This window comes from Heterocephalus glaber, unplaced genomic scaffold (assembly GCF_053883595.1).
Source record: "Heterocephalus glaber isolate CG9 unplaced genomic scaffold, H.glaber_assembly_v1.0 deba00001481, whole genome shotgun sequence".
Taxonomy (NCBI): Eukaryota; Metazoa; Chordata; class Mammalia; order Rodentia; family Bathyergidae; genus Heterocephalus; species Heterocephalus glaber.
The window spans coordinates 45,057,400-45,074,118 of record NW_028258317.1 but is presented as its reverse complement, the minus strand read 5'-3'; the positions used below and the strand labels follow the sequence as shown (position 1 = coordinate 45,074,118).

General features: G+C 36.6%; 1 protein-coding gene across 6 annotated transcripts in view; it reads left to right on the top strand.

The window, feature by feature from the left end:
• Uhrf2 (ubiquitin like with PHD and ring finger domains 2) overlaps positions 1-16,719 on the top strand; it is an 89,331-nt gene that overhangs the window by 38,816 nt on the left and 33,796 nt on the right. For 5 of the 6 annotated variants that reach the window (XM_004838262.3, XM_021252808.2, XM_087183471.1 and 2 more), the window contains 3 exons: positions 1,566-1,784; positions 14,275-14,384; positions 15,261-15,447. In XM_004838262.3, coding sequence (XP_004838319.1) covers positions 1,566-1,784; positions 14,275-14,384; positions 15,261-15,447 — 516 coding nt within the window. The remainder of the gene's footprint in view (positions 1-1,565; positions 1,785-14,274; positions 14,385-15,260; positions 15,448-16,719) is intronic. The other variant, XM_087183469.1, reaches the window with a different exon arrangement.

The following is a 16,719-nucleotide window of genomic DNA, read 5'->3' as shown; positions in this document are numbered from 1 at the left end:
CCAGCAGTGCTGATACTGCTGCTTTGAGGAGCACTTGGAGAACCACGGGTGTAGCAGTTTGGCCTACCTCAGTAGATGGTACTCATTTACTTTGTGACACATAAAAGGCAGCAGCAGGTGTTAATTTTATAGAAGCCCGATGTGGCTTGTTATTTGCTGTCTTTGGCCTGTTGGTACCAAGAAGTTAGACCTAAAATTGAAGAATGTTCTACAACTTTAGAGAGAAGTAAAGCCAAATTCTGCTAGAATTCTTTCAATTGCATATGAAATTCTGGGTTTTTATTTTACTTTATTTTTAAACATTACTAGGGACCTGGCTGTGTTTAAGAATTTGAATCTTAAGTCTGTTGTGGTGGTGCATGCTTGTAATCTCAGCACCCTGGGAGGCTAAGGCTGGAGAATTCCAAGTGTGAGCCCAGCCTGTGCGATTTAGAGACCCTGTTCCAAAATAAAAAGGACTATGTGAAGTCCCTGCGCCAGTCCTCAGTACTGAATAAGGGGTGGGGTGAGGCGTGGTGTTGCACGCCTGTAATCCCAGCACCCGGGAGGCTGAGGCAGGAGGATGGCCATGAGTTTGAGGCCAGCCTGTACTACATGGTGAGTTTAAGGTCAGCCTGAACTGCATAGTGAGAACCTGTCTGAACCCCCCCCCCCAAAAAAAAAAAAACCCAAACTTTTATTTTTTTTCTTTCTGGGAAAATGGAAGTTATTGGAGCATGCTAGATTTGTGTTCTTACTATGCATAAAGCAGATGACACATAACAGCTACAGGAACTGGTTTCTTGATCAGGGAGAGGTCAATATGTAGCACTGTTGAAAGAATTCTTAAATATTAGAAAGATGAGGGAAGAATTTGTGTTTTTACTGTTCTCTTACCCTTCAGCTAACAGTGTCTTCCTAAGACTTTAATAAGAATTATTTTACTTTGACAATTTAAATTCTTATTGTTTACCATTTAAATGTCATTAAGATTATATAGTCTTAGCTAGGCAAGGTGGCACATGCCTATAATCCTAGCACTCTGGGAGGCTTAGGCAAGAGGATTGCAAATTTGAGCTCATCTTGGGCCACCTAGCAAGACCCTCTCAAAATAAAGGGCTAAGGGTGTAGCTCAATGTGAAAGCCCCAGATTCAATCCCCAATACTCCCCCTGCCATAAAAATGGACAGCCTCATTCAGAACATCCAGATTATAACAGTAATACTTGACTAAATATATTACATATAGTCTATTCTAGAGAAATAGTATATTTCTCAAAGGTAGATATCATGATTCTTGGACACTTGTCTAACATTGTGTAAACCATGAAGAGACCTTAATCTAAAGGCATGGTGGAAGATGGGGAAGAGGGTTCATGCTCACATAGAAACCAGCCCCTTGTCCCCATGGGACCTGTGAGAGGCCAACATGAAATACACCCACTGTTTAAGGATTATTGCACCTTGTTTTACCTTTTCTCTCAGATGATCAACTCTGCAAGTTAGATTTTTCTGTATGTCACATATAATTTTAGTCATCATTGATGATGACTGTAAACTGTGTTCTGTGGTTCTTTCTCTTCTCAGATATCCGGAAAGTGGTACTCTAGAAATGAATGTCAAGGATCTTCGACCACGCGCTAGAACCATTTTGAAATGGAATGAACTAAATGTTGGTGATGTGGTAATGGTTAATTACAATGTAGAAAATCCAGCAAAAAGAGGATTTTGGTATGATGCAGAAATTACCACATTGAAGGCAATTTCAAGGACTAAAAAAGAACTTCGTGTGAAAATTTTCTTAGGGTAAGAGTCTTCTCACTTAATATTTAGTTATTGAATTAATGGAATGCACTTTTTAGGTATTAAAGCACATTTTTCTAGTAAAAAAGATGGATGGCCATGCACAATGGCATGTGCCTGTAGTCCGAGCACTAGGAGGCTGAGGCAGAATGATTGTGAGTTCGAAGCCAGCCTGGTTTGCACAGTGATTTTGAGGCCAGCCTGGTTTGCACAGTGATTTTTGAGGCCAGGCTGGTTTGCACAGTGATTTCGAGGCCAGCCTAGTTTACACAGTGAGTTCAAGGCCAGCCTGAACAACATAGCAAGACTGGCGCCAAAAAAAAGACTTCATGAAAAATGGAACTTTCCGTAGTATAAAAAATGTTTTTGTAAATTCACGAGAACTTTTGTTAAGAGTGGCTTAAATCTTCATCTCTACTTCAGATTTGGAGATCGACTTCGAAGGAATCTTAGAAATCCAGGAGCATCTTATTAGGGAAATCCTTACTTCATAGAATTCTTTTTTTTTTTTTTTTTTTTTTTGGTACCGGAGATCAAACTTGGGTCCTTGCGCTTTTGCAGGAGGCAGCAAAACCATTGAGCTAAATCCCTGGCCCTACTTCATATAATTCTTACACATGAAACAATATACACAAGCATTTTTATAGCTGTGTTGCTTTAATAGCAATAGGTAACTACCTAACAACTGTCTACCAGATTTCTGATACTAGCTGAATTTTTCTGTAGTTTTTAATCAACATACAGAATTTAACAAACTTAATGAAGAGAACTAATGCAAAAACTCTCCTGAACTACCAAGTTGTTCAGATATTTCCATCATTGGTTCTTTTAAGAAATATTCTTCAGGGCCAGGGATTTAGCTCATTGGTTAGGCCATCTGCCTTGGAAGCTCAAAGTCCCTAGTTTGATTCCCAGTACCAAAAGAAATATTCTTCAGGCCAAACATGGTGGCACACACCTTTAGTCCCTACATTGAGGGAGGCTGAGGCAGGAAGGTTGCAAATTTGAGTCCTGCCTGAACAACTTTAGCAAGACCATATCTCCAGTAGATAAATGAATGTAGCCCAGTGGTAGATAGCCCCTGGGTTCAATCCCCAGCATCCCTGCCAAATCGTTTTCCAATATTTACATATTCATATAATATCTTATATAAAAATTTTATGTATATGTAGTCACGCACTCAGATGATTCCCTCTACTGGTAAAGTAGAAGGAAATTTTACAGTTACTAGGTCATTATCACAATCTCTGTTTTTTTCTGAATAGTTAGCTGAATAATCACTAACTTTTAAAAAATGAAAATCTGTACTAAACATTTTAGGTTTTTATTATAAATAATATTTAAACATTCTCTATCCATTTTTTTTCTTTTTTTTTGGTACGGGGATCGAACTCGGGACCTTTCATTTGTGAGGCAGGTGCTAGAACCACTGAGCCTAAATCCCTGGCCCTCTCTATCCATTTTTGTGCACTCATTCATTATTGAATGAATTCTTACTGGATTTGTTGTATTGAACATTGAAGATTTTAGAATGATTGTTTTCCTTTATATAATGAAAATGGCTAAAATTAATATTATCAAGTTGTTAACTGGATTAGTGACACAGTAACAAATCTGGGAGCAAGCATAGTGCTTATAACTAAAAATACAAATAAGGGTAGGTAAACTACAGTGCACTAGTTGCCTATTTTTGAAAATAAAATTGTATTAGAACCCAGCAATGCCCACTGATTTATGTATTATTTGTGGCTGGTTTTGTGTTGAACAACTGCAGCTGACACCATCTGGCCTGCAGAGCTTAAACCACTTACTGTCTGACCTTTCATATAAAAAATTGCTGACTCCTTAGATAAGGAAAAAGAACCTTATGAGGTACTGAATAAAGCTTGTGCTTTGTCTTATTTTGTGGTACTAGGGATTGAAGCTTATATTTTAAGAAAAACATTTCAGAACTTTCTTTGGTTTTTCATGTCTATTAATATTTGTTTTGTATAGTTGCGGGCATTCGTATTTGGTGCATATATATTTAGGATTGTCATCTCTTCCTCTTGGATTGTTCCCTTCACAAGGATGTAGTAACCATCTTTGTCTCTCTTAATTAGTTTTGGTTTGAAATCTACTTTGTCTGCAAATAAGATTGCTACCCCTGCTTTCTTTTGGGTTCCTGTGGTGATGGAGAACTGTCTTCCATCCTTTTACTTTCAGTCTGTGAGTTTCTTTTTGAGTTAGGTGTGTTTCTTGTATACAGCGTATTGTTGCATTTTCCTTTTTAATCCATTCAGTCTATTTCTTTTGATTGGTGAATTGAGGCCATTAACATTGATGGTTATAATTGATAGATATTGATTTGTCCTTGTCATGATGTTTTACTTTTGTTGGCTCTTTTATTTCTTATTTTTTCCTCCTTTCCCTTCAGTGTCTTACCGTGCCTGGTGGCTTCCCTCTTTTGGGCTTCATGGAGTTGTGATCTTCATTGCTTTTTTTCTAGGATATTGTTTAGAATTGCTTGTAGTGCTGGTTTGGTGTTCATGAAATTTCTCAGGTGTTCTTTGTCGTGGAAGTATCTAATTTCCCCATCAATTTTGAAAGATAATTTTGCAGGATACAACAGTCTAGGTTGGAAGTTATTTTCTTTTAGGGCTTGAAATACTTGACTCCAGGCTCTCCTTGATTTGAGGACTTGTGTTGAGAAGTCTGCTGTGATTCTGATGGGCTTTCCTTTGTAAGTGATTTGTTTCTTTTCTCTGCTTGTAGGGTTTTGTTTTTCTGTTGGGTTTCTGGGATCTTGACTATTATATGTCTAGATGTAGATTTTTTTTTTTTTATCATGGCTAGTTGGAGTTCTATATGCCTCACTTATCTGTATGTCCAATTCTCTACCTCTGTCTGGGAAGTTTTCCACTATTACTTCTGTGAACAGTTTTTTTATGTCAATTGTGCTTTCTCCTGTTTTTTCATGGACTCCTATCAGTCCTATGTTATTCTTCTTTGTATCGTCTAGCAGTTGTTGGATTGATTTCTCGTGGTCCCTTACTATTTTTAAGAAATCTCTATTTTCATGGTCTCTAATTGCGATCCTGTCTTCTATATCTGATATTCTATCTTCAGATTCCCTTAGTCTACTGTGGATACTGTTAGTGGAGTTTTTGATCTCCTGAATATCTGTTTGAATCTGTTTCATGGATTCCATTTCTTTCTTATGTTGGGCGATCATGGTTTCCATTTCTTTCTTATGCTGGGTATTCATGGCTTCCAGCATGTTTCTGAGCTCATCTATATTTTTTATCTGTTTCTGTTCTAGATCCTCGAATCATGTCTTTCACTCTCCTCACCATCTCTGCGGATATCTGGGAGATTATTTCTGCTTTGAATTTTTCTAGAGCCTCATGCATCTGTTTTGTTACTTCCTGTGCTATCAGTTCAGGGTATCCAGGTGGTTGGTTATGGGACTTTTCCATCTCATTTCCCCCAGGATTTACCCTTGGTGGGGTAGAAGTCTGAGATTGTGCCTTGCTTAAATGTCTTCTCATTTTTGTTTTTGGTACTGTCCTTGGTTTAAGTCCTGGGTTGATAGTTTGAAATTGCTTATTGTAGTTATCTTTGTTGCTTGTAATTAGAACCCTTATGGAATGATTGCTTCCCAGAGGTGTCTTCCACATATAGCTGGTCTTTAAGTTTTGAGTCTCTAGTGACTCTAAGGCTATCTCATTTTCCTTATACTAGGAAGGTTCATTGACTAGATCAATACCAACACCTTAGCCCAAGTGATACAATCAGCAACACCATTGCATCAAGTACATCTTTGAAAATGACATTTTGTGGTAGTTATTAATCTATCACCTTTAGCTGTGTGAATTAAATCAAGATCAAGGACCAACCCAACATATAATGAATAAACTCTTCAATATAACAACTTTACCCTTTGGGATGGGGAGTTAGAAGGGGTTGGGGACTGAGGGATGGATGGGAAGAAGGATAGGGGAAGGTTAGTGTGGTCAGAGGACACAGGTGAGAAGGAAAAAAGAGTATAATAGGAAAATAAAGAACTCTGAATGAGGACCTAAACAGGGACAAAAAGGGAAGATTGAACAATGTGGGAGAGTAAGAGAGTGAGTGTAAGAGAGAGAGAAAGGAAAGAGAAAAGAAAGTACAGAAAAACAAATATTTGCAAAGAGTAGGGAAAAAAAATTAAAGATAAGAGGAGCAAAAGAAAAGAGAAAAAAACCAAAATAATAAAACTAATTTTGGGAATAAAAAATAACCATAAAGATGAAGGGCCTCTTTCAGGGCATGTCTCTACTGTCACAATAGACAATGTGGGTTGCAGTGTGCAGATATAAGTCAATGAGTCTCAGCAAGCTAGTCGCAGACCCGTGAGATTCAGGCAGATTTCTGGCTTCAAGTACCAAGTTGAGCTCCCTGTCCTCCTGTAGGGTTGAACTCTGTGAAGTTGTATTGTAGGTTCCAGCTGCCCTTCCCCTGAAGATATTCCCGGTCCTGATGGGAGGTGAAGATGACTCCAACTTACCCAGTACAGTGGTCTGGTGGTCTGGTGTTTCTACTTTCGGGGATTGAACTGGGTCCTTCTGCTTGCAAAGCAGGCAGTGAAACCAATGAGCTAAATCCCCGGCCCTGTTTCTACTTCTTTGTCTGAGAAATGTCTATTCATTTCAGATGCCCATTTTTGGATTGGGTATTTAAATTTTGGAAGTCTGATTTTTAAAAGTTCTTTATAGATTCTAGATAGTAGACCTTTGTCTGAGGAACCGCTGGTGAAAATTTTTTCTCACATTGTGGGTTGTCTCTTCACACTGTTGATGGTTTCTCTTGCTGTGCAGAAGCTTTTTAATAAGAGATCCCACTTGTTCATTGTTTGTGCTAGTTCATGGGCAACTGAGGTTTTGTTCAGAAAATCTTTTCCTACACCGGTGTTTTCAAGAGTTCTACCTAACCTCTGTTTCAGCCACTTCAGCATTTCTCTTTTAATATTTAGATCTTTAATCCATTTCAATTTTAGTATAGTGCTTGGTGAGAGACATAGGTCTAGTTTTAATCTTTAGCAAGTTGAAACCCAATTTTTCCAGCATCGTGTATTAAAGAAGCTATCTTTCCTCCAGTGATGGTGTTTGACTCCTTTGTTGAAAATGAGGTGGCTGACTGTGTCTGGGGTTGTTTCTGCATCTTCTAATCTGTTCCACTGGTCCTCAAGTCTGTTTCTTTGCCAGTACCATGCTGTTTTTATCACAGTTGTTTTGTAGTATAGTTTCAAGTTGGGGGTTGTGATACCCCCACCATCTCTCTTGCCTGAATTGCTTTCGTTATTCTGGGTCTCTTAATGGTCCAAATGAATTTTTGGATTATTTTTCTCAAGGTCCATGAAATATGCTGCTGGGATTTCAATTGGGATTGCATAGAATCTATATAGTAGTTTTGGAAGTATGGCCATTTTCACTATGTTGATTCTTCCCAGGAGCAAGGGGTGTCTTTCCATTTTCTGTTATCTTCAATCTCTCTTTTCAGAGTGCTATAGTTTTCAGAGAAGAGGTCTTTGATTTCTTTCATTAGGTTGATTCCTAGGTATTTCAGTTTTTTGGATGCTATTGTGAAAGGAATTATTTGCCCTATTTCTCTCTCAGTGAGTCTGTTGTTCGTGTAGAGGAAAGCTATTGATTTTTGTGTGTTGACCTTGTGTCCAGCTATTTGACTGAATTTGGTTAAGTCTAGAAGACTTTTGGTGGAGTTCTTGGTTTCTTCTATATAGAGTATCATGTCATCTGCAAATAATGACAATTTGACTTCTTCATTACCTATCTTTATTCCTTTTATTTCTTTCTCTTGTCTAATTGCCATGGCTAATGTTTACAAAACTATATTGAACAGGAGTGGTGATAGTGGACATCCTTGTCTCTTGTTCCTGATTTGAGTGTGAAGGATTTCAGTTTTTGACCATTTAGTATGATATTGGCTGTTGGTTTTTCATAGATGGCTTTTATCAGATTGAGGTAGAGACCATCTGTTTCAGTTTTTTGTAGGGTTTTTATCATAAATATGTGTTGGATTTTTTGGAATGCTTTTTCTTCATCTATTGAGATGATCATATGGTTTTTGTCCTTGGCTCTATTGATACAGTGTATTACATTGATTTGCATATGTTAAACCATCTCTGCATCCCTGGGATGAATCCCACTTGATCAGGGTGTATGATCTTCTTGATGATCTTCTGCATTCTGTTTGCCAGTATCTTATTCAGGATTTTTGCATCCATGTTCATTAGTGAATTTGGTCGATAGTTCTATTTTTTGGCTGGGTCTTTCTCTGCTTTGGGGATCAAGGTGATCTTGCTTCTAGGAATGAATTCAGGAATATTGCTTCCCTTTCAATTTCATTGAAGAGTTTAAACAGTAGTGGCAGTAGTTCATCTCTAAATGTCTTGTAGAAGTCAGCGGTGAAGCCATTAGGACCTGGGCTTTTCTTAGTTGGTAAGCTTTTAATTACAATTTCAATTTCATTGATTGATATTGGGTTGTTTAGAATCTTTAGGTCTTTTTCCTTCAACTTTGTTAATTCATACGTACCTAGGAATCTGTCCATTTCTTCTGTGTTTTCCATCTTATTGGCGTATAGGTTCTGGAAGTAGGTATTGATGATCCTGTGCATTTCTGCTGGGTCTGTTGTAATTTGACCGTTTTCCTTCCTAATTGCATGGGTTTGGGCCTTTTCTTTCCTTTTTCTGATAAGATTGGCTAAAGGTTTGTCAATTTTGTTTACTCAAATTACAGGTGTGCACCATGATGCCTGGCTGAAATAAAGTTTCTGAAGAAATGAGTTGAGTTTACTGTGGATTGGTTGGTTGTGTGGAGGCTATGTTTGTGGTGAACCTTTAATAAAATAAGTGAAATGGCAATTTTTATTTTCGAAATTAATGGTCTTTGTGACATTTATTGATCACTTACAGATGTAAAATGCTTCTGCTTCTAGGTAGGGTGGGACAGCTAGTAGTATGTCAGCAGTGTTATCTAAAACCCCAGAATGGCCAGATCAAATAGTTACCTCTTTGAATAGGCCGAGCATCAAGAAGAACTTTGTGGCTAGGACTCTAGAGGAGGAAAGACTTAAGAAGGCTAATGGTTTTGCAGGGGTTTTTTTCCCTCGGGAGTTTGCTAAGCCCAGATCTAGTGTAAAACACAGCAAGTGGGAGCAGAAACCAGCAGAGCTCTTTGCAGATACTTGGAAGGTTTCAAGGATACAGCCTGTTTTCGTCTTGGAACTTTGACCAAATACTGGCTTTCTGCAGGCAGAAGGCTGAATTTGTAAGTAAAAATCAGAGTGGAATTTTTGGTAGTCTTAGATGGCAAACATTACATTTTGAATCATGGATGGAGTGGCTTCACAGAACTTGACCTCTAAGTTTGAGAACTGGTTGACTGTGGCAAATAGCCTAAATCTTACCAAGGTTATAAACCAGCCTCAACTCAGCATAGTTGATGAAATGTTAAACCACCACAGTATCCCCCAGGAGAAGAAAGGGTGAACTTTCTTTGTATTAGATAATTTTTGAAGCTCCTGTTTTTTATGCATCTATTGAGGAGCTCAAAATTGTATTATATCAATGACATGGACACATCATCTGAAAAGAGAGAAAAACAACCATAGAAATGGACTTATAGATGACCTCCATAAATCAACTTGTCAAAGAGGTACTTTAACTAATATGCTGAAAAAGATACATGGTGAGTTTCAACTAAAAATTGGAATTTATAAAATAACCATAATGGAAAATTGAGATCTCAAAAGTATGTTAAGACACCAGGACCAAATTATATTGATTTAACAGCAGATAAGTTTTCACAAAAGATAGGCCTGGTAGGGTGGAAGGCAACTCCATAAAAACTATTCCAAGTGAAACATAGAAAAATAACAAAGGATGGAAGAGAGTATTAGACACATGGGCCTTGGTGAAATGTATGATTAAATGTAAGAGAGTAGGGGAAAAATAATTTGTAGAAATATATACAGAATTTCATAAAACTGATAAAATATGAGTCCATACCAGAGAAGTTCTGTAAACTCTAAGTAGAATAAATATAATGCAAACACATGGTAGTATATCACAGATGAATGAAAACTAATGATAAAAAACAAAGGGAAGATGATTGTTTTCACTGGAAACAATTAAACTAGAAGACAGTGGAATGGCATGTAAAAACACGAAATTTTACAACTCAGTGTTTCTAATAAAAATATTGTTCACCTGAAGCCAAAATGTATTGTCAGACAAAGCCTGAGAGAATTCATCACCAATAGCTCCACACTAAAAGAAATAGCTAAAGCAAGTTTTTTGTGCAGAAGGAAGGAAATCCTAGATAAGAACTTGGAAATTCAGGAAAGAATTAAGATCCAGGGGAAGGGTGAATACATGGCTAAGTATAAACAGAACATTCACAAAAATAATAGTGAAATTTAAATCATGTAGAAAATAGCACAAATAATAATGCAAAAGATGGCATTGGTAAATTCTGCCATATCATTGCAGAGTAAAGTTAACACTTAGATTGTTATGATTAGTTTGCACAGTCTAGTCTGTGTAACCACCAAAACTTGAAGGATTTATTAACAGATTATTAGTGAGATTGGGATAATATATGAATCCAAAGAAGGCAGTAAGACTAAAACAGATAAAATAGAAAATATATAGTAAAAATGTTAGATAAAATAGAAAACATTTAGTAAAATATTAGTAGATACAACAGCTATTATATTCACTGTATATGAATTAAATATTTTAAAGACAAAGATGAACCAACTAGATTATAACAAAGACCCCAAAATAGTTTATGCAAAAGGATACTTAAATTCACGAGCCTGGTGTGGTGGCCCATGCTTGTTAATCCCACTACTTGGGAGACTGAAGATCACCATGATTTCAAAGCCAGCCTGAAATCATCCTGTCTTTTATCCTTATATCCTGTTTTAAAAAACAAACAAGTAAGTAGTTACACAAGGTGAAAAGAGAAGGATAATTGGGATTCTAGGAAGTTGACAGCAGTATGGACTTATTCTCCAGTGCCTGTATAAAAACACAAAGCAACTAAGATATCTAATCCCAAAACTCATGGGCAACATCTACAACAAACAGTGTGATATGACATCCCCCACAAATTCCAAAATAGCTGGAAGCAACAGAAAGCTTCCAGACCTGTGGTATCACTGGCTGTGTAAAAGGAAGAGAAAGTGGGGCTGGGGATTTAGTTCAGGGGTTTCGCCGCCTATTGCGCAAGTGCAAGGACCTGAATTTGATCCCTGGTACCAAAAAAAAACAAAAAAAAAAGAAGAGAAAGTAGCTGCAGAACATATAATGGGCGCAAGGACTCCAAGATAAGAAACCAGGAGTTAAGATAGCTCTCTTTTAAGATAATCCCCAATGATTTCTGCTTTCTAGTACACTTGTGTAGTTCTGCCAATATTTTATAAGTAGAATATAGCAGAAGTGGAAGATACCACCTTGAGGTTTGGTTATAAAAAGATACCATCTGTTTCGGTTAATCTTGGGTCCCTTTCTTTGGAGGAAGTCAGTTATGTTCCATGAGGCTATCCAGGTTGCCTGTTGATGCTCCCCAAGTTGGGCTTTCACATAAGCCAGAACTCTGGCCAGGAGCTTGACTGCAATCTCGTAAAAGATCTTAATCAGAACTATTAAGCTAAACTCTGACCCACAGAAACCAAGGTAAGTTTAATGTAGGCTACTAGGTTTTGATTCTTTTCTAATGCAGCAATAGATGATTAACACAGCAGAAAATAAGAGTATACATCTCAAATTGCATTAGTAGAAACCGTTTTCATTAAGTTCTGATGGAACTAGAGCCCTATAAATTGTAGTCAGCTAAAGGTCTGTTCCAAAGCCTCATATTGAGAAGAAACCGGTATGAGCAGAATCCGGATTGAGAGACAAACGTCCAGTTAAAAACAGAAAATAAGACCTCAGAAAATAGAATGGTGTCTTATAAAAAATCATTTCAAGGCATAATTTATAGTAATGAAGGCCAACTATGAATAAAAATTGTTTTTAAACAAGTTCAGTACCAAAAATGTAGAACTTTGCCTACTCCCTAATACAGAATAACAAAAATTTACATAACATTTGTAATGTATTAAGTTTTATAAATCTAAACGTACAAATATTGGGAGGATGTATATAGGTTATATGTAAATAAAGACTTAATATTTTTATATAAGGGATTTGAGCATTTTCATAAGAGGAAGAGGGTATCCTGTGACTAATCCACTGTAGATAGTGAGGTTAGACTATATGAACTTATTTTAAGTGTGAAATCTAGCAAACGTTGAGAAATATATACATCTATACCAGCATTGTATTTAAGAACATTTTCATCATCCCCAGAAGTTTTCACAGGCTCCACTTATAATCATTCTCACCACCTCACTGGCCCCAGGGAGCACTGATCTGCTTTCTATCAGGTTAGATTTTAGCTGACAAAATTTTGAACTCTTAAAAGGAGCTCTGTGGATATAAATTTCCAAAAAACGCTAAGTAAAATCACAGTCTGAAGAGTTCAGGAAGTTTGTTTTAAAAGTGAGCAAAAGGAAAAGATTGATATCAAATGCCCTACAAAGTTAGAAGAGAGAAAAAGTAGGGAACAAGAAAACATCGTTCCAGATAAGGAACCATCCAGAAAGAGATAAGCATTAGTCAAAAGGTGAGCCAAAGATTTTAAGTTTAGCCAATCTAGTCTCTGTTATAAAGGGTATATTTGATGAAGCATTATTAAGGTATAAAAAACTGAGATACTGTTTTCATGACTCTTTCCTGAGATGACTAGCTTTGGGCAACCAAGATGAGTAAAGAGAATTTGATATAAAGGTGGTGATAAACGTTTGTTTATAATATTTCTGCAGTTAGAACTAGGACTCGGGGCAGAGGTGTAGCTCAATTCTGAAGGCCCTGTGTTTGATCCCCAGCAGGCTAATTGAGGGACATAAAGAAGAAAGTATAGTATATAATGACTAATAATTTAGACCAGTGGGTGTAATATATATCTCCATCCATTGGTCTTAAATTTGTACAAAAAAATGTTAGTATGTACTTGCCAATTGTACAGGAAATACAGATGACCAAAAAAAGCTGTTTTAATTACACTTTGCAAATGCAACTACCTTAAGACTAAAGAAACCTGCACTAATGGTTGGAATTCCTCAGCACATTGCAAGGAAGAAAGAAATGGTGTAGGAATGTATAGATAGAGCCTTTGAAAACAGGCAAAACTATTCCCTATGCTTATGGAGGTAGACTGGTGATTACAGAAGAAAAGTAAGCTAAACTTGACTTTTGGGAGTTTACAAAGAAGTTGTCTTTGTGAGGGGCATGTCAGGGGCTTCTGAGGTAGTTGATCTGTTTTCCGTCATGGCTTCTGATCTCAAAGGATGTGCACCTTATAGTTGGTTAAACTATCCGTTTATGTAGTACTCTTTATTTCTGTGTATTTGACATTAAAAGTTTTAAAAGAAATGGTAGGGGAAAAGTCCACTAGACAATAAAAATGATACGTGGTATGTTACTAGAGATGAAGAGACATTTCATAAAATAGTGTAATCTGCACATCTAATAATGTACCTTCAAAATGTAAAACAAAAGCTCACACCTTAAGGACAAATATACAAGTCCAGTCATGGTAGAAAAGTTAAATATTTGCAAATAGATGTAAGTTGAGAGTATCAGATATGGCTTTGTATTTGAATGTCCCCCTCCCTCTCCCTTTCCCCATCCCTCTCACCTCACACACCGTGTGCCCTTTGCACTGGGAATTGAATCCAGGGCCTTTCCACTGAGCTATACCCTAGTTCTTTTCTAAATTTTGATATGTCCTTGCTAAGTTGCCCAAGCTGAACTCAAATTCGCACTCTCTTGCTGATTCAGCCTCCCAGAGTGCTAGGGTTACTGGTGTGCTTTGCCATGTCCAGCAAGAGTTTGGTTTTAAGAAATGGTCATCTTTTTTTGGCCTAGAAGTTCTCTATATTTATTGGAAATATGTTTAACTCTTTCATTTTAATAGACAGGGTACCATTTTATGTAGTCTTGAGGCTAAATATCTTAGGTTATCTGGCTGTTTGTTGCCAGATAATTTAAGAAATGAAGCCTGTGCATTTTCTTTTCTGATGATACCATAAAACTATACCTAACTTTGAATGTTAACTAATTTTTTTAACTCTACCTACTATTAGAAATGATATCTAGGTATGGTGGCAAATGCCTGTAATCCTAGTGCTTGAGAGGCTGAAGCTGAAGGATTGTTAGTTAAAGGTCAGCCTGATTACATAGTGAGACCCTATGTTACAAAAATTAAGATTGGCATAGATGTAATCTCAGTTTGTAAGTGGGTAAAATTCAATGAGTTTCCAAACTGACTTCTAATTAGTGTTTGACATTATGTAGATTTTACTATAGAAGTTAATTAACTTTTCTTTCTTTTTGAAACAGAGGTTCAGAAGGAACATTAAATGACTGCAGGGTAATATTTGCAGAAGAAATCTTCAAGATTGAGAAGCCTGGAGCCCATCCTCTTTCATTCGCAGATGGAAAGTTTTTAAGTATGGAGTTTTAAAAAACTTTGACTTCTTTTGATGTACATGATGGAACTTTGTTATTTACTGACCAGTGAATAGCTTGGAAGGATTCTTAAAACTATAGACCACACAAATTTATTTTCAGTGTAGCAACAGGAAGAAAAAATATCTTTCAATAAAAGAACCTACATTTTTCTGACAGTTGTCAGTCTTTCAAATGGTTATCCATTTGCATTCTCACCGTCAGTATGCCATTATCTCTATATCCTTATCAATGCTAAATATTAACTTTTGCTACTCTAATAGGAGTAAAGACCCAAAGTGTTAATTTATACTCTTTAAGTGGAAAGAGTGTAAGGGCATTTTTCTAAGGTCTTGTGCAGTTTCTCAATCTTCCCTATTTCATTGAACCATTAATGTCTCAGTAATGTTTTCATGGCATCGCAAAAGCCAAAGAAATCGAAACGAATTCCATTTACTAAGTACCATTGTTCAACAAATTATATTTCCCTTGAAATTTTAAGATACCCACGTGCAGTGTTGTGAACTTAGGGCACCATAGGATATCACGATGCACATTTGGGAAACTCAGGAGAGAGAGAGAGGTATGTCTATTATAATACTGCGTTTGAGGGAAAAGTATATATTTGCATTTACTGCCATTAGATTTTTCACTGGTGTAAACCTGAGCTCCATCCCTGAAATTCTAATTTAATAAACCTGGGGTAAGGCTTAGTCATTTATTCTTTAATTTTCTCACTTGGTTATTGCTTTTGGTTCCTTCTTATTTAAACAAAAAAAGCTATATGCTATTTTCATGGATTTTTTTTTTCCCTTATGAGACTAATAAGTGTGAAAATTATTTTAAGATAAGGGTTGCTATAATTTTGTTCTTAACAGGGAAAAATGACCCTGAATGTGACCTGTGTGGTGGAGACCCCGATAAGAAATGTCATATGTGTTCTTGTCATAAATGTGGTGAGAAACGTGAACCGAACATGCAGCTTCTTTGCGATGAATGTAATATGGCCTATCATATCTACTGCCTGAATCCACCCTTGGATAAAATCCCAGAAGAAGAATACTGGTATGATCATCAGGGTTTTGTTTGTTTTTCTCATTTTATGAAGACTCAAATGTGAAATGTGTATTTGAATCACCAAAAACAAAGTTCTAAAAATACATAGTATGTATTAAAGTGCTTAAAATGCTACAGGTAGTGGTTACTTGGCATTGATAACTCAATTTAATTACAACAACTTCCGAAGTGTTCTCTAGTTCAGTCCTTAAAATCCATTTTCTAATAGTCTTTCAAATGCAAATATGGCTGTCAGTCCTTTAGTTCAGAGGCTTTCTGTTGCTTTACAGAATCCTGCATATTATTTAGGCATTTCTCCAGCTATATCTCATCATTTTCCTCTTCCATTTCCACAAATACTCTAGCCAGATTAAATGTCTTTCAACTCCTTAAGCAAGTCATGTTCTTTTTCTTCTGACTTTTTACACTTGAAATATTTTCTCCTTGTAAGCATTTTCCTCTTATGTTTAGCTTCAAGATGATTTTCATCCTTCAACATTTCATTTAAAAGTGACTTCCTTCATAAGCCTTTCTGGACTACCCCCACCCCCCTATCTTAGATGTTCCATTGTATTCTATAATAGTACTCATTATTATTAAGCATATATTATATGATAGCCTCAAAGTGCTTATGTGTATTACTGTTTCTAATCCTATGATGTTGATGAATAGACCGAAGCTCCAAGGCCAAATATATTTGTCAAAAATCTAAATTTCTCTGCATAGTGTTAGCCACTGAAAAACAACAATGACAAAAAACTGCTAGAAACAAGACTGGCAGAAATGTGCCCAAAGTTTAATGAACATTAAGATCATGTTAAGGAATACTATTTTTCCCTTTTTAAACCATGGGACAAATTGCTGTCATCGAGGGTTTTAAAGATGTATGACATACTCAGAGATAATGATGTAAGAAGTGGGTAGCTGATATGAGTGTGAAGAATAGATTCTCCTTACTTCCTTTGCCCTTTCCTCCGCCTGTTAGAAAGGTGGTTGCTCTATTACAGCGGATGCTGTAGGGGTGAGAGAAAAGGGGAAGGGATTTAACTTCTTTTGGCACCTTTACTACTCACCTGCATGGTAACACTCTGAATTTTTCCATGATAATAGTCATACTTCCTCTAAAATTACAGCTGTAAACCCTTCTCATGGCCTTAAAGTTACATATCCTTTTGTCTTTCCAAGAAATTTGGTCCTGCAGTTAATTCCTTTTCCAAACTGCCCTTACTAGACCATTTTTAACTATCATCCTAGAATCTCTAGAGTTTTCAAAACACAAAC